At 38.5% G+C, this 21,659-nt stretch overlaps 1 protein-coding gene across 1 annotated transcript in view; it reads left to right on the top strand.

Moving 5' to 3' along the window:
* Positions 1–20,344, top strand: part of TMEM236 (transmembrane protein 236) — a 64,902-nt gene extending 44,558 nt beyond the window's left edge. The window contains exons 3-4 of the mRNA XM_049881905.1: positions 6,187–6,322; positions 19,656–20,344. Of these exons, the coding sequence (XP_049737862.1) occupies positions 6,187–6,322; positions 19,656–20,233 (714 nt within the window). The 3' untranslated portion in view covers positions 20,234–20,344. The remainder of the gene's footprint in view (positions 1–6,186; positions 6,323–19,655) is intronic.
* Positions 20,345–21,659: the final 1,315 nt, after the last annotated feature.

The raw sequence follows: 21,659 nt of genomic DNA, 5'->3' as shown, positions 1-21,659 counted from the left end.
TAGTGTTTTTCCAGGAATTCATCCATTTCTTCTAGGTTTGCAAATTTGTTAGAGTACAATTTTTCATAATAATCTGAAATGATTCTTTTAATTTCATTTGGTTCTGTTGTGATGTGGTCCTTCTCATTTCTTATTCGGGTTATTTGTTTCCTTTCCTGTATTTCTTTAGTCAGTCTAGCCAATGGTTTATCAATTTTGTTAATTTTTTCAAAGACCAGCTTTTGGCTTTGTTAATTCTTTCGATTGTTTTTCTGTTCTCTAATTCATTTAGTTCCGCTCTAATTTTTATTATTTGTTTTCTTCTGGTGCCTGATGGATTCTTTTGTTGCTCACTTCCTATTTGTTCAAGTTGTAGGGACAGTTCTCTGATTTTGGCTCTTTCTTCTTTTTGTATGTGTGCATTTATTGATATAAATTGGCCTCTGATCACTGCTTTTGCTGTGTCCCAGAGGTTTTGATAGGAAGTATTTTCATTCTCGTTGCTTTCTATGAAGTTCCTTATTCCCTCCTTAATGTCTTCTATAACCCAGTCTTTTTTCAGGAGGGTATTTTTCATTTTCCAAGTATTTGATTTCTTTTCCCTAGTTTTTCTGTTATTGATCTCTAGTTTTATTGCCTTGTGGTCTGAGAAGATGCTTTGTAATATTTCGATGTTTTGGACTCTGCAAAGGTTTGTTTTATGACCTAATATGTGGTCTATTCTAGAGAATGTTCCATGTGCGTTAGAAAAAAAGTATATTTTGCAGCAGTTGGGTGGAGAGTTCTGTATAAGTCAATGAGGTCAAGTTGGTTGATTGTTGTAATTAGATCTTCCGTATCTCTGTTGAGCTTCTTACTGGATGTCCTGTCCTTCTCCGAAAGTGGTGTGTTGAAGTCTCCTACTATAATTGTGGAGGTATCTATCTCGCTTTTCAATTCTGTTAAAATTTGATTTATGTATCTTGCAGCCCTGTCATTGGGTGCGTAAATATTTAATATGGTTATGTCTTCCTGATCAATTGTCCCTTTTATCATTATATAGTGTCCTTCTTTATCCTTTGTGGTGGATTTAAGTCTAAAGTCTATTTTGTCAGAAATTAATATTGCTACTCCTCTTCTTTTTTGCTTATTGTTTGCTTGATATATTTTTTCCATCCTTTGAGTTTTAGTTTGTTTGTGTCTCTAAGTCTAAGGTGTGTCTCTTGTAGGGAGCATATAGATGGATCGTGTTTCTTTATCCAGTCTGTGACTCTCTGTCTCTTTATTGGTGCATTTAGTCCATTTACATTCAGGGTAATTATAGATAAATAAGTTTTTAGTGCTGTCATTTTGATGCCTTTTTATGTGTGTTGTTGACAATTTCATTTTTCCACATACTTTTTTGTGCTGAGGCGTTTTTCTTAGTAAATTGTGAGATCCTCATTTTCATAGTGCTTGACTTTATGTTAGTTGAGTCGTTACGTTTTTCTTGGTTTTTATCTTGAGTTATAGAGTTGTTAGACCTTTTTGTGGTTACCTTGTTATTTACCCCTATTTTTCTAAGTAAAAACCTAACTTGTATTGTTTTATATCGCCTTGTATCACTCTCCATATGGCAGTTCAATGCCTCCTGTATTTAGTCCCTCTTTTTGATTATTGTGATCTTTTACCTATTGACTTCCATGATTCCCTGTTATGTGTATTTTTTTTTTAATTAATCTTAATTTGTTTGTTTTTGTGATTTCCCTATTTGAGTTGATATCAGGACGTTCTGTTTTGTGACCTTGTGTTGTGCTGATATCTGATATTATTGGTTCTCTGACCAAACAATATCCTTTAGTATTTCTTGTAGCTTTGGTTTGGTTTTTGCAAATTCTCTAAACTTGTGTTTGTCTGTAAATATCTTAATTTCGCCTTCATATTTGAGAGAGAGTTTTGCTGGATATATGATCCTTGGCTGGCAGTTTTTCTCCTTCAGTGTTCTGTATATGTCGTCCCATTCCCTTCTTGCCTGCATGGTTTCTGCTGAGTAGTCAGAACATATTCTTATTGATTCTCCCTTGAAGGAAACCTTTCTTTTCTCCCTGGCTGCTTTTAAAATTTTCTGTTTATCTTTGGTTTTGGTGAGTTTGATGATAATATGTCTTGGTTTTTTTCTTTTTGTATCAATCTTAAATGGGGTTCGATGAGCATCTTGGATAGATATCCTTTCGTCTTTCATGATGTCAGGGAAGTTTTCTGTCAGGAGTTCTTCAACTATTTTCTCTGTGTTTTCTGTCCCCCCTCCCTGTTCTGGGACTCCAATTACCCGCAGGTTATCCTTCTTGATAGAGTCCCACATAATTCTTAGGGTTTCTTCATTTTTTTTAATTCTTTTATCTGATTTTTTTTCAGCTATGTTGGTGTTGATTCCCTGGTCCTCCAGATGTCCCAGTCTGCATTCTAATTGCTCGAGTCTGTTCCTCTGACTTCCTAGTGCATTGTCTAATTCTGTTATTTTATTGTTAATCTTTTGGATGTCTACATGTTGTCTCTCTATGGATTCTTGCAGCTTATTAATTTTTCCAGTATGTTCTTGAATAATCTTTTTGAGTTCTTCAACAGTTTTATCAGTGTGTTCCTTGGCTTTTTCTGCAGTTATCCTAATTTCATTTGTGATATCATTAAGCATTCTGTAAATTAGTGTTTTATATTCTGTATCTGATAATTCCAATATTGTATCTTCATTTGGGAAAGGTTTTGATTCTTTTGTTTGGGGGGTTGGAGAAGCTGTCACGGTCTGCTTCTTTAAGTGGTTTGATATGGATTGTTTTCTCCGAGCATCACTGGGAAACTAGTTTTTCCAGAAAATCCGCTGCGTCCAGCTCAAATCCCTGCGGGACGGTTCCCCGGCTCGGATGCTGCTCTTTCTGCTCCAAGACCAGTCGCTGCCTCCCGGGGACTTCTCCTACCGGCTGCGTCCCACGCCGCCCGTGGAACCGGCTGGTCCCCCTCCCGGGGTTAGTTCAGGGGGGTAGAGCAGGTCTCTGTGCTTGTGCCGTACCTGACTGGAACGCTGGCTCCAGGCTCTGGAAACAATCGCTGCTTCCCCATATTAGTTCGTTCTCCGTCTCTAAATCTGTGTTTGTTGTTCAGGGTTCGTAGATTGTTATGTATGTGATCGATTCACTTGTTTTTCCGTGTCTTTGTTGTAAGAGTGATCCGAGGTAGCGTCTGCCTAGTCCGCCATCTTGGCTCCCTTCCACAACAGATGAGTTTTTAATTTAGATTTTTATTCTCCTCACCCCAAAATCCTTGTAAAGTATTTGAGAGGTACCCAATGTGTTTAAAAAAATCAAAGCAAAAATCAGTCTACACCATTTCAAGGAACACCACTATCATAACATGAGGCATATTTATAGTTCAATAGCCCTTTTTCATTTTTTTCCATGTCTCCCTCACTGTTACGTGCTTTCATTTCCTTTTTTCTTATTTTACGTTTCAATGTAGTGTAACCACAAATGGAAAATGCACAAAACACAAATGTACAATATCAATGGAATATTACAAAGCAAATCTCTGTGTAAACATGACTCAAGTCAAGACACAGAACATCACCAGCTACCTAGAAGCCAGCCCCATGTTCCTTGCAATGATTACGTTTTCTTCCTCCCCAGAGGTAACGTGTCTTAACTTCTAACACTGCAGATTCGTTTGTCAGTGTTTGAACGTTTTATGACGGCAATCAAACATTTTATATACATATACACACGTATGTTTATTACTTACATACATAAATGCATGTATATATTTTTGTCTGGCTTCTTTTATTCAAAAGTATGGTTGTGAGAGTCATGTTTTTGTGCGTAACTCTATGTGGCTCATTCGGTTTCATTGCTGTATTTTATTTTATGATTTTATCACGATTTATTCATTTTAGCTATTACAAATAATGACGCTGTGAACATCCTTGAATATGTCTCTGGTGTCCACGTGCATGCCTTTCAGCTGCTAAATATCCTTGTGTTGAACTGATGGGTCGTAGGATATTCAAATGTTCGATTGTAACGGATAATGCCAAACAGTTCTCCACAGTGATTGTAGAAATTTAGACGTCCAATAGAAGAGCATGAGCATTGCTTTTGCTCCGTGTTCTCACCAGCACTTGTGTTGCGAATTGTTTTATTTTACCCATTCTGGTGGGTATGTTCTTTTGTGTCATTGTAATTTTTAAGTTGCGTTTCTCTAGTAATTAATGAGGTTGAGCATCTTTTCATACTTTGTTGGTCATGTTTTATTAAATGCACGTTCAAGTCTTCTTGCTCATTTTTTATTTTCTTGCATATCTTTTTCCTATTGATTTGGAAGAATTATTTATGTATTCAGACAAACCCTGTGTTGATTATACGTATTACAAATATCTTCTACCACTCTGTGACTTCCCTTTGTACTTTAAAAAATTTTTGTTTATGTGTTTTAGGTATTAATATAATAGTATCTTTTGATGAGTAAAAATTCTTAATTTTAAAATAGTCCGATTTATCAATTTCTTTCCTTGATGGATACTGCTTCTTATACCTTGTTTAAGAATTATTTTCCTACCTTGAGGTCCTGAAGATATTCCCTTATAGTATATTTTTGGGCTGTATTATTTTACCATTCTCAGTTAAATTCATAATCCATCTGGAATTGGCTTTTGCACATGTAGTATTTTCAATTGCCTCATATGTATGTGAAAGCTGCACAATGAATAAGGAAGACTGAAGATGAATTGCTGCCTTTGAATTATGGTGTTGGTGAAAAGTATTGAATATACCGTGGACTGCCAGAACAAACAAATCTGTCTTGGAAGAAATACAGCCAGAATGCTCCTTAGAAGCTAGGATGGCAAGACTTTGTTTCCTGTACTTTGGATATGTTATCAGGAGGGGCCAGTCCCTGGAGAAGGATCTCATGATTGGTAAAATAGAGGGTCAGCGAAAAAGAAGAAGGCCCTCAATGAGATGGATTGACACAGTGGCTGCAATGATGGGCTCAAGCATAGCAAGTGTTGTGAGGGTGGCACGGGACCTGGCAGTGTTTCGTTTTGTTGTACATATGGACGCTATGAATCAGAACCAACTCGACAGCACCTAACAATGACAATATGTGGTACAGTAGGGAGTCGTTGTATTTTTTCTGAATAATATTCAATGGGCCCAGTACCATTAATTAAAATGACTTTCCCCATTTCTTTACAGTTCTATCTTTCTTATGAGGCAACTGTGCGTATACATAGTCTGCTTCTGGGCTTTCTGTTCTGCCCCATCCCATTGCCTAGTTTTTAATCCCTGTACCAATAACCATGTTGTCTTAATTCTTGTAGCTTTGTAATACTCTTTAAATCCAGAAAAGTAAATCCTCCCATCTTGTTTTTTTCTTTTACAGTACCTTGTCTCTTTGTATTTCCATATAAATTTCAGAATCACTTCATCATTTTCCACACAAAATATTGGGATTTTGATTGGGGTTACATAGAATTAAAAAAAAATTCAAATCATATTTTAAAGTCTTATTTTTTAACTCTTTGCTCTTTGTATGTAGAAATAATTTATCAAATTTTGGGAGGGTGATTTCTTATACAATCATATAGTCTATGAATAATGATATATTTTCCCCCAATACTAATGCTATGGATTTCTTTCTCTTGTCTTAATATAACTGCCTAGGACCTCAAGTACAATGCTGAATAGAAGTGGTCACAGCAGCATCTTTGTCCTCACCTTGATCTCAGGGAAAAACTTTCAACATTTCGCCATTAATATGATGCTTGCCGTAGTTCTTTTTATTTATTTATTTATTGTAGTGAGATGAAGGAAGTACCCAAAACTTGCTGGGTTTGCCCGGGCTCTCCCTCCTTGGAAGATCCTAAACTTTAATTTCTGTCCCCTTAGCTTTTTGAGACTGGACTCTCAAAGCCTGTGCCCTGCAAGAGGAACACATTCCACCATTGCTGGGCACCTACTGTTACATTTTTACACGCATTTACCAAGCTCTACCTTCAACTGAATTCCCTTTCATTAATGTGAATCCTTCATCACATGGTTCTAGACCTTGTGGGGTTTAAAATGGACAAGCTGAAAACCAAGCTTCTAGTGTTTTTAGTAAATGTATTTATATTCAATTTAGTGCTGCTTTCACACTATGAAAAGAATTTTGAACCAAGAAAGCACAATAATTTAATGCTTCTAAATGGTTTTCTAAACACAGGTTCAAAAGAACATTAATGGTTCCACTGATGTATCAGCTTTACCAGACCTGCCAGTGTCTCTGGTTCTGACTTGCTTAATCGTGGTTGATATTATTGAAAAACTCAGGATCTATCCTCTCAAAGGGAGTCAAAAGAGTAAGTATTGTTCTAAATATAATTTTTTAAAAAGTTTCCTATTTCTTTCACCTTTCTGCCACCCCTTTATGTTTAATGACGTCTTTTCTTAGCAAGTATTACTGATAAGATCGTTGCAAATGAAGATATCTAAATATGATTATTGAAAAAGCAATTTTGATAGCTAGTTATTCTTATTTATATTTTGATATATTGATAAAGTTGCCAAATATTAAGTACCCAAAATTATAATGTTTAGTAAGTAAATCATCTGAGTAAATAATTATGTATTTACATTTTTCTAAGAGTGCTCTTAAAACTGTAAGTTTAGATGAATAAATAGTTTAGTTTGGATGACTTTGACATGGAAATTAATATGATTACTGCATTTATTTTATACAGCATTGTGAAGTTTTAATACTGGATTGTAAAAATGTCAAAGATCACACTAATAAAATAATGAAATACCAGATTCCTCCAAAGCGACCAATCAAAACTAAATACAGGCTGGCCTAAAAAAACAGTATTTTGTTAACTGAATATTTTGTTTGTTCAGTCATAAATTCCCTCAAGTTCCATTTAATTGTATATAATAGTATCTGTGTTTAATTTCACCATATTTGTACACTCTATTATATGGCTGAGATTTTGTCTTATCGTGAATCTGAAATGGGTAGATTTTGGAAGGAGTCCTTGGGTGGCGTAAACAGGTAAGTGCTTGGATGCTAATGGAAAAGGTAGAAGTTCAAGGCCACCCAGAGACACCTCAGGAGTAAGTCCTGGTGATCTATCAGCAAAAAAATCAGCCATGGGAAACTCTTATGGAGCACTGATGCACATGGAGTCAACTTGAGTTTGATTGCCTGGACGGCAACTATTGAGTTAAATTTTGTAAACTCACTTTCTGACCGGATGGATGGAGTAAATTGAGTGAGTCATAGGCGAATGTGTCAGAGCTGGCAGGGATGACTACTACAGCCAGGAAGGAAGCAGCCAGTCAATCACTTACGGGGCATCTATCACCAACCTGCTAGTCGCCCTTGCTCCTCAGATTGAAAAGCAAAACTGAAATAAAGGGCACCAGGAAACCTGAGACTTTGTGCTTCACATTTTTGCACTTTGTCCTGGGGTGGGAGATGATAGACTTATGTTTGAAGAGTACAGGTGACAAGGGAGATAAGATGGCAGCATGGGCCGGCTGTTGAGCAAAAGGCACTCCTAAATTATATCTGCCCTCCAGAGCCAAGTGAATTTATCTTAAGCTGAGGAGATTTGGGAGTCTCCACACCCTTTGCTACTTCTCTAGGCTCCTTAAGGATACAACCCTATTTGGAAGTGGACTATTTTTAATGACTATTTTCCATGTTAATGTGATCTTTTCTGTCCAAGATTTTAGTCAAAGTTCTTTTTAAAAAATGCACATGCATGTTTTTGGGAATAAGTTAATGGCATTTCATTTTTGTAAACGAGGAGTTGGATTTTTAAAGGGGGCTTTCCCTGTATCCAGAAAAGATGATGGCAGTGATAATTGGAGAGGAACCCAAGGAAGAAGTCAGTCTTGGGAAAAAGACTCCTGAACATTTTGTACAACTGCTTCTTCTTAGTTGAAAAGCCTCTGTTTTAGCCATCTAGTGCTGCTATAATAGAAATACCACAAGTGGATGGCTTTAACAAAGAGAAGTTTATTTTCTCAGAGTAAAGTAGGCTAAAAGGTAAAATTCGAGGTGTCAGCTCCAGGGGAAGGCTTTTTCTCTCTGTCGGCCTTCTCATCAAGCTTCCCCTGGTAGAGGAGCTTCTCAGGCACAGGGACCCAGGTCCAAAGGACCCGCCCTGCTCCGGGCACTGCTTCCTTGGCTGTCTCTCTGCTTGCTTCTATTGTTTATATCTCAAGAGATTGCCTCAAGACACAATCCATCCTGTAGGTTAAGTCCTGCCTCACTAACGCAACTGCCACTCATTCTCCCTCATTGACATCATAGAGGCAGGATTTACAACACATAGGACAAGCAGACAATTCCGGGAATCATGGCCTAAACCAATTGATACACATTTTGGGGGGACATAATTCAATCCATGACAGCCTCCTTCCTCAGCTGTTTGTCTGAACTTTGGAGGGTTTAATGTTCGGTTTACTGGCCCCACTGTTTAATAAAACCACACTTTAGAAACATAGCATTCACTCAGCATACCTGTGTAAACGTTAATATATGCATATAATTTTTACACAAACTTTTAATTCAAATAATCTCCTAAACCCATGTTAGCATGCATACACAAAATAGATTAGATCAATATTGCATTCATGAGGCATTCTCATTTATTCCCTGGAACTTAAATTAATGCATAAATATAAGATATATAAATTATAATACATAAATCTGAACCTGGGCAAGTATATGGTTTTACTACACTTGGTACTTCAGAATCAAAGAGGTGGAGAAGGAGTGAGGTGATGAACAAGTTTTAGGATACTTTGACTCCCTTTAGAAAATGTGGAAAAAGTGAATATATTCTGTTCTGTACTGTATCTAGATAGTTCAAAATGCATGCATTTCTGTCTGGCTATAGCAGTTTTGATCTATTACTAGATGAAACTAAGGTAATCCCCAATGCTTGGATTTGCGGACACTCTTCTACCATCTTAACCATCTTAATTCCAAGCAACAAAGCTTTGTTCCTTGTGCAGCTTTTCTTTTTTCTAAATTTTTTAAAAAAAGTTCTTCATATATGTCAAATATGCTTATAAAGTAATATTTTCTGCTAACTTCCTCTTATAAACAGAAATCCCTCAGCATCAAGTGATTACCATGTCACAACTTCTATGTGTGGTGGTTCACGTATACTGAGTCTCGCATGGGAATATTTTTCTGGTAAATACATAGGGCATGGCAATCTCATAGATGTACACGGAACTTAATAATGTCAAACTCCCTGTCATGTGAACAAATAACAAGAATACAGTGTATAAACTGGATGTCCCCAGCTCTTACTGGTCAGTAGTGTGAGCACTTTAACATTTCCATCTGAATTTTGCTAGCTCAGCTAACTGCTTAATAACTGGACCTCCATCTTCCTCTTCCTCTCCCATCCTATTCCCTCTTTTATGTTGAAACCAGGGCCAGGGTAGGTCTCGATGTTCTCTTTTCTTGGTCTAGATCTTTGAATCTCCTTTTGCTCCTACTTTACTCTCAGTTGCCATTCTCATGCACCAAGTTGGCATGCTATTTTTCCATCACTCCTGCTAGACCCTTTCCTCTAAACACTGTTGGTACTGCTGTTACTTGCCTCTGGGATATTGGCTTCAGTGATTTCAAGTGATGGTCATTCTACTCCACTGGGAACCACCATTTCCTTAGACCTTGTGGCTGGGTCTGGCAGCCCAGGCTCCTTCTTCCTCTGAGGTAGCTTCTTCCCATGAGGGTCTTATGGTTTCTCCTTACATAGGTCTGAACCCCAATCATGGTCACCATTAGATCGCCCCTCATTGTCCCCCCACCTAGAGTCCTTAACCCCCTTATAAGCTAGTGGATGCAAATAAACACATGAGGGAGCCCATGGTTAGAGCAAGTGTTTTCAATTCTATCTGCAGGATGAATTTGAGCAGCATTTGTAGCCCAGCTCAGACTTCATATCGCAAAGCTGTGTAAGAGAGTATAATAGTTAAAGTACTATGGGGCCACAGATGAGGGAAGACCTATTTTTCTCTAAGGTGTTGGAGGTTAGAACAGACTAAAGAGAATATCTGGGATTCGTTGGAGTTTGTGGGCAAACAAAGTGAAGAAGGCTTTCTAGACAGAGGGAAACTTGGGCCTCAAGGAACTCAGGAGTACACGCAGTGAATGGTTACGTCTGGGAAGCAAAAATAACTTCAGTCGGATTTCATACCCCAAACCAACAAACCTGTTGCTGGAGTGGAAGTTGCCTTCTTGAAATCAACTACTGTTTGCTTTTCAAATTGTCATTTTGAAAGTCTATAAAGCTGCTTCAAGAGCTACTGTGAAAACCTTGAATTGGGATCTCTGCGTGACACGGTTCTTACTTCAACCAGATCAAGACAGTTTTTTTTTTTTTTATGTTTTGATACTTTATGTAAGATTTCATTTAAAAAAAAAGGAAAAATGATTCTGCTGCTAAATGCATGAAAACCATTCATCTAGGACCTCGTTTAGAGTCAGGCTATACCCATTTCGAGATCAGCACTTTAACTCGGTGGCCAACTCTCTACATCTTCAGCCCCTGGTACCTTGGGAATCATGACATTGTGCCACCCAGAGGCAAAGCAAGCTCCCCATCCAAGATCTTGTGACTGCTGCTGCTCTGGGTGAGTACAGCTTTGGAGTTTCCATCAGGTCCATCCTGGTGGAAAACACACAGGTTTGAGGTTCAACACACACACACACACGCACACACACACACACGTAACTTCTTTAGCATTCCATTTTGAATTGTTTTATTTCTAATATTCTGTTTTTCTAAAATAATACATATTCATTTAAAAAGGTTATAAAATAGAGAAATAGAGATAAGCAGCAAAAAAAGAAAAAAAAAGAAGAAAATGGACATCATCCATAATCCCATAAACTAGAAACTTATGACTGATGGAAACTTGATGTACATTTTTTGGTTAAGAAAACCTATTTTGCAACCTTTTCTTAACAATATATGGTAGATATCATTCTTGTTATTACATATTCTTCTACTGTGTCATTTTTATTGGTTGAGTAATATTCCATTGCATTAATAAACCACGATTTATTTAGCTAACCCGTGTTGTTGGACAACTAGATTCTTTCCCCTAGTTTTAACAATTACAAACACCGCTGTTATGCCTCTTGTTCAGAATGATTTGAGAAGGAAAGAACTGGGATATGGGTAAGGTGAGTTGGGTAGGGGAGATGAAGAGCTAAGCTATGATTTGTGCACATGCATACACGTATGGTGCAAGTGGTCTGTGTTGAAAAGGACCTTGTGGTATGTGTGGGAGTTAGAAAACCGCTGCGAGGTGACTGGCGGAGCAGAATCTGGGGACAGAGAGAGTTAACTGCCGCTGGACAAGAGCCAAATGATATCAGGATGATGACCGCAGTGAGTGGCCTCAGGAGACTGGGAGCATCTGCGCATGCCCAGACTCCTTGGCAACAAGGCTGCCGGAAGAAAGGGACTATTATGGACTGGCTACACAGTTTTTTTTTTTACACATGCGGAGAAACACAGAAGGGGTCCTAGGAGGATTGTATAAACCGCGTGGCAAGAGTGGCTCCATTAGGGATATCTGCATAGTCAGAGAGGGCTTGCTAAAGGTGAGATCAACAGGCTATATGAGTGGAAAACATCAGAGCTCTGCAGAGGAGGTGGTTTCACTGTCCCAGCAGTAAGAGGCGCCAGGTGTGACGCTGGCAGGGTAAGGTTTTCAAATAAATCTGCTCGCAATGGCCCTAGTCCAATTCCTTCTGTGTAATCTCTTTAATACCCAGACACTTGAGCCAAGTGCTGCAGGGACCTCAGCAACACAGATGTTTATTTTCTTAGGTTAAATGCCTAGATATGGATTTTTTGGCTCAAAGTGTATGCAACGCTTTAAAGTTTTTGATATGTGTAGTCAAATTTCTCTCTCTCTAAAGAATGCCCTAATTTACCCTCCAAACAGCAATGTAAGAAAACACCTGTTTATCCTCAACCTTGTAACATAAGATAATTTATTCCTTTTTATCTTGGCCAATCTCAAAGACAAAAATAGTATCTTATTGCTTTATAATTTGGTTTTTAAAGCCCTAGCTAGTTGCACTGAACATTTTCCCATAGGTTCATTGGCTATTTAGTTTTTCTTTTCTTTTGAATCATGTATTTGGGTCCTTGACCTATTTTTTTGTTGGTATGTCCACTTTTTTTTTTTTTTTTTATAATACTACTGATTCATGAGTTCCGAAAATATTAAGGACATTAAACTTTGGTCTGTCATGAGGGTAGCACATATTTTCAGAGTTGTCATTTGTCTTTTAATTTTATTATGGTGTTTTCAATATAGTCCAACCAATGAATATTCACTTTATGAATTCTGTCTTTAGTGTTATGCTTAAAAGTCTTGTTTCACTCCAAAGTGATGTATTTGCCATTTTTTTCTCAAAACTTTTTACATTAAAAGTCTAATCAAAGAAAGAAGTTGGATTCTCTGTAGGGAACAAATTCATGAATATATATGTAACCCATAAATTAGACAGGATAATAAGCATATTTATTTACTTGATCTGGCAAAGCTTTTAGATCCTTGTCTGAATTGTCTTTCTAGCCATTTCTTCTGGCATTTTCATTCTAAATAATGGATCTTAATAGAATGTCTTAAAAATATCAGTGCCAAGCGCAGCCAGCCCCCATGAACTGAGTCAAAATCAAGGGATGGGACTTGGGCATGTGTAGGTTTTTTAAAAAAGAGCCCAGATGGTCCATCAGTTAAGTGCTTGGCTGCTAACCTAAAGGTCAGTGGGTTTGAACCAGCCAGTGACTCTGTGGGAGAAAGATCTGTCCACCTGCTCCTGTAAAGATTACAGGAAACCCTATGGGACATTTCTACTTTGTGTCATGGGGTGACTCTGAGTTGGACTGACTCCAGGGCACCCAACAACAACAGCAGATTTTCTAAAAAGAAAAGCTCATTGAATGATTTGATTTATTATCCCCAATATAGAGCAACGGTTCCCACCCTTGGCTGCACATTAGGGTCACCTTTTAAGGGGCATTTGGAAATCCTGGTGGCGTTGTGGTTAAGTGCTACGGCTGCTAACCAAGAGGCCGGCAGTTTGAATCCACTAGGTGCTCCTTGGAAACTCTATGATGGTAGCTGGACTCCATCCTAGAGGGTCGCTGTGAGTCAGAATCGACTCCACGGCAATAGATTTGGCTTTTTTGTAAGGGGCATTTAAAATTTTTGAGACCCAGACTGCATCCCATATAATTAAAGCATCATCTTTGGGCATGGGGCCCAGGCATCAGTAATTCTGAAAGCTCCCCAGATGATTCACATTTGTGAAATGTGACGGGGCAGTTGAGTAGAATGAATGCCCAGTTAGTTCATAGCTGATAATGCCCCAATTTCTCTGGGAAACAGGAAACAAAGTTATGTGTTGAGGACAAGGGGTGAAGGGAAGGGAAAGAATCTTTAACAGAAGGAAGGTTTGGGTAACTGCTGTGGGCCAGGAACAAGAAGATGAATGCCGGAGCCATGTTGAGGGTACAGCAAATTGTGGGAACCATGAATTTGTCCTGGGACCTGTCTCCACAATATTTTGTTAGTGATACTCAAAAATTTGAGCACTGACTATAGAAAAAATAGAACTGTAGAACTGAGCTGGGCTTGGGAGTTCACAGATCAAGAATATAGGGAGGAAAAGGAATTGTTACTTTTTGAGTTATTTCTTCTTGTTATTGAATTACTAAAACATAATTTCTTAAATAAATGGCAATTTTAATTTTTATTGAACTTTTAAACTACGTCTGGAGTCCCTGGGCGGTGCAAATAGCTAACGCGTTTGACTACTAACAGAAAGGATGGAGATTTGAGTCCATCTGGAGGTGCCTCTGAAGAAAGGCCTGGCAAGCTACTTCCAAAATATCATCCTTGAAAACCCAATGGAGTACAGGTGGGGTCGCCATGAGTCAGAGTTGACTTGACTGCAACCAGAAACTGGTAAAACTATGTCCAATGAATCAGGAGCCACTGGTTAACATACATACAGGGGCTCTTAACGGTGGGCACTCACCAGACCCACCAGGGGAGTCTTCAAAATGCATATGCATGAGCTGGTCCTCCTGATCACCATATAGGGAGTACATCCTGGCATCTGTACTTCTTAAATGCTCCACAAGTAATTCTGATGCCCACCCTGACTGAGAACCCCTGATGAGAGAAGCTTTTAGAAGCACTGACAAATAGCAACTGAAAAACTGAGAGATCCAATCCAAGTTCATCAAGTAGCCAGCTTTCCAGATTCTTTGAAAACAAACTCATCACACCTTAGCCAAAAAGAGTAAAGGGATGTTGCTTTTCTTTGAATTAAACAAATGGCATTTTGGGTTCCTCTTTTCTTTTTAAGGAAAAGTTTTTTAAGCACTTTGTGTGGAGCTGGGTTTCCATAGAGTGTTTTGCAATATGTTGAAGGAGTATGTATGAGGAACCCTGGGTTCGAGACCATGCCAAGGAGGCGGGCATTTCCTTTCACAGCCTCTCTTTGCTGTTTAAAAGAAGGAAGTTTCAGGAACACACGTTCCAGGATTTTTTTTTTTTTTTTTTTTTTCTGCTTCTCAAGAAATAAGTAACCATTTACCAGACTGAAGTGAGAGACGGTTAGAATTTCTGATTTATACCTTCTAGTGAAGTACCAGCTGTCAGGATTAGGTCAGCGAAGATCAGGCCAAAAACTATATTGGAGTGAGCCCCGTGGCCAACAGACATAGAACATCAGGTGCTATCCAAATCTTGAGAGAGGGCTCCCATTGATTAGGATAACTTTATATGATTTTAACAATTTGGTGTTAAATTGTCAATGTTTTCCTAAGTGGGAAAAGTATATGAATAATTGTATTGTGTAAAATGAAATACTTGACCGTTGCAAGATATTTTTGAGATGCTTATTTCAGGGAGACTGATAGGGTAAGAGAAACTAAGCATGCATTGTTTTATAAGACCAAGCTCATTTCTCTATATCATTATTAACTAATGAAAGCTTTTGGCTCCAGTTTGAAATTAAAGGCATAGGTCCTAGATTTCTAATATGTAAATTTGCTTGTCTTGGGTTCAAGAGGGTGACATAGGTTGCTGAACTGCTAGCGTATACATTGTGCAGACATTCTTTGTTGCTTCTTATTTACACTCTGTGTCCATTAATAGTGGGGTCTTACGTATCGTAGGGGAGTCCTGGGGTGGTGCAGTTAAAGCACTTGGCTGCTAACTGAAAGGTTGGAGGTTCAAGTTCGCCCAGAGGTGCCTTGGAAGAAAGACCTGATGATCTACTTCCAAAAAATCAGCCACCGAAAACCCTTTGGAGCACAATTTTACTCTGACACATGCAGTTGATGTGAGTCAGTCACGTCAACGTTTTTTGGTTGTTTTTGCTGTTGATGGGTTGTAAACTATTTTTCTCAGGCTTTGCTGCCACCTGCTATTGTAGCACTCCCAGACTCCTATTTCTGAATAGGAGGGAGTGCTTTGTTATGTGTTCACAAATACATCTTCTTGATATCACAAATCTGCCCTTTCCTTCCCTTGAGCGTGGCCCTTGGTGCTGCTGGTGCTTTGGAGGCCCTGTAAAAGGCCTTGATGTCATGCTGCTATTGGTGCCATCTCTCTCCCATGTATGTCTACCCCAGCCCTGCTGGGCTATGCAGGTGCCATGACGTGCTGGCATGCTCTGCTGGGCCCAACGCCACGTTGCATCTTCTCTTACCGATGAGACATGTAGGTCCCCAGGCTGCACTGCCAGGTGCTCTGAGTGTCTTCCAGGCTTGTTAGTGAAGTCAGTCCTTGTGGGCTTGTGTAAAGGGCTCTAAGACTGAGGCCAGTGGGCAATTGGAGTGATAGACCCTTTGCAGGACTCAAAATTCCTTCTTTTTGACTCTAGGAGATTGATGTTGGGCCAAGCTTGCATGCTTTCGCCTACTAGCCTTGGTTCAGGTTTTTCCCCAGGATGCTTATTGCTCCCTGGTGCAGATGCTCTCCAGAAGAGGAACGCCTCCCATCTTTTATTAAGCAAGTCTTTATGGAGGCTTTATTCCATACCAGGCACTCCGCTAGGTGCTGGCAGTACAGGAACTCCCTGTCTCCACTCTTGTTAGTTGCTGTCAAGTTGGCTCAGACTCATAATGACAGTACATGTGCCTAATTAATCCCTACCTATTGTCGTCAGGTCTCAGTTTGAATGTCACTTCTCAGATGAGCCTACCTCGACTTCCCAGTCTGATTCTGATCCCCCATGATGGTTTCTCATCACATCACCTACTTTCTTTTGAAGGCCTTGCCACAATTTATCATTCTATATTTATTGGTATGATTATTTGCCTAATGTTTGTGCCCCCAGTAGATTCTAAGAGTCATAAAAGCAAGGGCTGTGTCCACACTATTTGCTACGCTATCCCCAGTGCCCAGCATGGTACGCCACTCTAATTTCTGCTTATAACAGGCAGCTGGGAGGCTAAATAGTGCATTTTTAGTATCGGCTTCCTTTTTGGTTTGTTGTTAGGTTACCTCTCCTGGTGATTTCTGTGTCTGTTTCTCTGCTACTCTCTCTTTTTATTTAAATATCTTGTATCACTTTCCAATTCTCTTTGCAAGAGGAATGCCTATTCAGGGTAGCGAATTCTTCACTACGATTCGCCACATTCTAACTCTAAAACTTAACGGGAACCAGCTAGAGACAGAAATAAATTGCTGCAAATAATGCTAGAGTAAAATAAACATATACTTGTTATCGACATGACATTTTCATAGTTATTTGGTTTGCACAGTAAAGACAAAAGGTTGTTTTGTCAACTGGCGTCAGATGCAGGGACTGTGCAAATGGCTGGCTATTTTTACTTTTTACAGGGCAATATGAACCTCTAAGGAAGTGAGCACAGAGCTCTCTTTATGCTTGTATCTTTCACAGACTTTGTACAAATAAATATTGTTTTACCACAAATAGAATGATAACAACAAGAAAAAGAATGAGAACAGTTGTAAGTGAAAATTAAAAAAATAATAATTTGGAGGAGAAACTAATCATGGAGCCAACAGGAACAGTAACAAATACGTGAAAGTTTACATTTCTCAGGAAGACGTTTGCTGGTCCACTCTAACCACCAAAAGATTTCTGGTTTCCTCAGCTCTTCCCTACCCTCCCAAGAGAGGCCAACCGAGCTTTTCGGGCACAAGTTCTAGTGCTTCTCACTGGGAAGAGGATAGCAGAGTCCCTGTGCCCCCAAATCTAGTCCTTAAGGTGCTGTGGAAAGATAGGAAGCTCTCAGCTCTAATTTCACCAAATACATATGAATGGCGGCTTTAGAATCCCGCCAAAAACAAACTCTAGCTAAGAATTCACTGTCCTTACAAACAGGTCTTAGAGTCTCAGCTTTTAAGACTTTCAGTGACTATTTGAAAAATGTTAATGTGTTTCTTCTTAGCCTGCTTCTTCCTGACTCTGAAACAATGCTGAATTTGCAATCCTCCTCAAAAGCCAAAATTAAGCACTGTGTTCTCAATGTTGACAGGGGAATTTGGATCTTCATTCACACAGCTTTATCTACCAAGGAGAGTTCTCTAGGACATGATGTACTCTCGAAATATATTTTCTGTATTGACTGTTTTTAGGAAAATGAGATATGCAATTGATGCCAGTGAACACCGGAGTTTAAAAAGAGATGATTCTGTGAATACTAAAATAATGTCAATTAGTACAGAATTTCTCTCTTCCTTGAATATTATCTGTTCAAATGATACCCACCCATGCTACTGTGACCTCTGATGTTGCTCTCGGGAATTAAGGGTCATGGGTCCTGGCATTTACTTAGGAATGATTCATACCAGAAATCAGTAATACTCTATTCATGCTTAAAATTTTTAAATAGTTAATTGCATAAAAAAGATGAGATATACTGTTTTTTTTTTACAAAAAAACAACTGTTTATACTAAAAAAGCATTTTTTAGTCATTAATTTTTTTTAATCAAAGTAACTTTTTAATTTTAAAATGTTTTCACTTTTAGTGCAATACAATTTAACACATTTTTTTTTCACTTTGTTTCTTTAACCTTTAGAACTATTCATTCCAATGACTCCCTTTAAGTTTTATCTTATCAGGTAATATGAAAGTTCAGCAGGTTGGCTGAGTAAACTTTGTCAAGGCCTGATAAATTCTTACCAACAAATATGGTGCAAAAACCAAAGGGTTCACGTGGAGAAATGCTTGAAAAATAATGTGCTATTTTTATGTATGAAAACAATACCATGTACACGATTGGTAGGTCATGAGGTTGATGGTTCCTTCGTAGTCCCCCAACCTCAACACCCACATGTACGTGCCGATGTGCATGCATACACACATGTACACACGCACACCCAGCATGAGAGTGATGGGTCAAATGCCTTCTCATTCAGGTGACCGATATGGTGGCCAGGCACTGTCTCGTGGCAACAAGTGATGCTCTCCGTCTAACCAGTTGTACTGGTCAGTTCAGAAACCCTTTTGGAAAAAAACAGCTTAAAAATCTTGGATTCAGAGTGTCATTTTTCACTGTGACTCCAATAGTCAAATAGATTCTTTAATTTTAGCACCTAACAACAAGTCTGGAGACTTGGGTTCTTGTCATCCCTGTGGGTCTCTGTTCCTTCACGTATAAAATTATGAGGTTGGACTGGGTTAACTTGTAGATTTATTTAGCCATCACAATCTTTACTTTTATAATATTTCTATGTTTTATAATTAGCACATGATATGTTGCCTCTAGACAGGTAAAATAGCAGCCATAAGTTAAGAGTTTGTCAGTTGGAGTTAAATCTCTCTGTGAATTCCAGCTCTGCCCATTACTGTGTATTTGAACATGGGCAAGTCATTTAACTTCTTGGGCCTCAGTTTCTGTATTTGTAAAATGAGATTGTGTATTAGTTTCCTAGGGTGACCATAGCAACTTACCACAAACTGAGTGACTCAGAATAATAGAACTTATTATCTCACAGTTCTGGAGGCCAGAGTCTGAAATCAAGGTGTTGGCAGAGTTGGTTCCTTCTGGAGGCTCTGAGGGAGAAACCATCCCATGCTTCTCTCCTAGCTTCTGGTTGTTGCTGGCAATCCTCAGTGCTCTTTAACTTGTAGACACTTCATCTCCAGTCTCTGCTTCCATCTTTACACCACTTTCTTCTCTGTGTCGCTGTGTGCCTTTTCTGTGTCTTATAAGGACACTGTCATGTAGGGCTTACCCTAGTCTAGTTATGATTTCACCCTGACACTTAGCTTAATTACTGCCAAGACGCTATTTCCAAGTAAGTTCGGATTCTGAGGTTCTGGGTGGACAATGGAATTTTGGGGGGACTATTACACTTTTTATTATTACACTACACCCATTGCAGACAGTAATTGCTGTCTCTCAACTTTGTTCTAAGGATTTAATGAGATAATATGTGAAAGTGTCCTGATCAGTAACCTATAATGGTTATTACTACAACCTGGTAAAAATGATTTAGGATCCATATCCGAAAAATACAAAGACAGAGTCTTCTGCATGTTTGTATTTTTTCAGTATGCTATAGATTGTTGCCTTAAAGTTTTATGTATAAGACAGGCCTCAAATGAAAGAATACTTACAATGTTATTTTTAACACGAATTTACTGCAGGTAGTGAAGACAGCCACATTCATACGACCACTTTGCAACAAATAACAACTGTGACTGAACAAGCGAGGCAAAAAGAAGAAAACCGTGCACCTTCCCAGGCAGCCAGCAGAGCTGAGATGTCCCGCCGTAGAGAAGCCGCAGCATGGAGCCTGGCTCCGGTGTTAGCGGGACCCGTGGAGCCGTCCTTCCACTCAGGAATTCTGAGGATAATGTCCCGGCAAGACATTCGGGCAGACATAGTCTTGTGGGGCTTTCTCCTGTGGTTTGACACCATTGAAATGGTGCGAGTGGCTGGTCACTCCGCTGTGTACAAGTCTGGCTGGGTATATCCAGTCTACATATTTAGTTTTATTTCTCTGCTTCGAATTATATTCACACCCCAAAACCCTCTTCTGAATTCCCTGGGCATCCTGCTTCAGGATTTGCCCTTTATTTTTGTTAGATTTAGTTTAATCATTGTCCTGGGGACTATCACGCCAGTACTGGGTCTCTGTAAAAATGTGTTAGTGACTCTCTCTTATATTTACTTTAATTTCTTAACCAAATACAGAGGTTTCTCTACCTTCGAAACCTCATAATTCTAAAATGAAAATAAAATAGAGTAAAACCTGTTTGGGCAAATTTGTAAATAATTTTACCTGGGGCAAACGTTTTCCCACTATTATATAAAGAAATTAAGAGTAGATTGTAAAGAGAAGACACTTTTTAAATAACGAGTCTATCAGTTTTTATGTATACAAATGGTATTAAATTAAACAAAGTTATATTCTTACAAATTGGCTTCCCTGGCTCTCTAGAAAATGTTACTAGTTAACTTTAGTTAGTTAGGTATACTTCACTTTTTCTGAAAACAGTCTTCAATAAAGATATTTAAAACATGAGAACGTGTTTTTTCACTGTTGGTCCACGAAGGAGATTTTAATTGTTTATATGAAGGCCACTAAATGTATTAGTTAAAAATCAATTTTTAGAAAATGCACCTGAAGTTATTGAATAACTTTCAGGTTATAATTAAAAAAAAATTTTTTTAATTACAGTTTTAGGGTGTCCTTCAAACATCTTCTTTATTCCACTGTAGCAAGTGACTTTTATTTACTGGATTGATTTCAGCATAAGACCAATTCAGTTGAACAGGTATGTAAATCAGTTTAAGGCTTAACTGTTTAGTTAGTATTGCAGTACTAGCATGCATGTTGTTCAGTATAATGAAGTCAGAGTACATCAATAACACCTAGATACATTTTATAATAGAAAGCCACACACTGAAGTTGTAGGCTTTAAAGTAAAAGAATATATACATATATATATATATATTTTGTGAAGTTTGATACCATTATAAAAATAATCAAGTACAAGCCCTATTTAAAATTTGAAGTTCAATTTACAAGTATAATACCAAATACATCTGTATCTTACGTGATAATATATCATGGATCGCTTGATACTATAAAATAATTAGATACATAATTATATCATTTACCTTAACTGTGGCATTTATAGTAGAGCTTATTCATTTGATATAAATTTTCAGATGCTAGAAAGATTTCCGCGAGGCTTATGTGTGCACGGTAATGACTTACGTAGCTGGGCTCTTCATGGATCTGTGTTAACACATGCTTAAGAATGGATACCTGCCCTTCTCTGCCGCCCCCAAAACTCGTTGCAGTCAATTCAATTCTGATTCATGGTGACCCTATTGGAAAGAATAGAGCTGCCCCACAGGCTGCAATCTTTACAGAAGCAGATTGCCATACCTTTCTCCCATGGAGTGGCTGGCGGGTTTGAACCGCTGACCACTTGGTTAGCAGCTGAGGGCTTAACCACTGCACCACCAGGGCCCCTAGTCTCTGCCACTCCCACTCTTCACCAATCCCCCCACCTAACTTTTCCTTATGTTTTAAGATAAGGTCTACCCACAGCTTTATGATTTGGGGCAAGTTCTTTGACCACCGTGAGCCCCAGTTTCCATATCTAAAAGATGAGTACAGTAATAATAATAATAAA

The sequence above is a fragment of the Elephas maximus genome, chromosome 4, assembly GCF_024166365.1.
Source record: "Elephas maximus indicus isolate mEleMax1 chromosome 4, mEleMax1 primary haplotype, whole genome shotgun sequence".
Lineage (NCBI taxonomy): Eukaryota > Metazoa > Chordata > Mammalia > Proboscidea > Elephantidae > Elephas > Elephas maximus.
The sequence above is the reverse complement of the archived record's forward strand: the minus strand, read 5'-3'. Positions and strand labels throughout refer to the sequence as shown.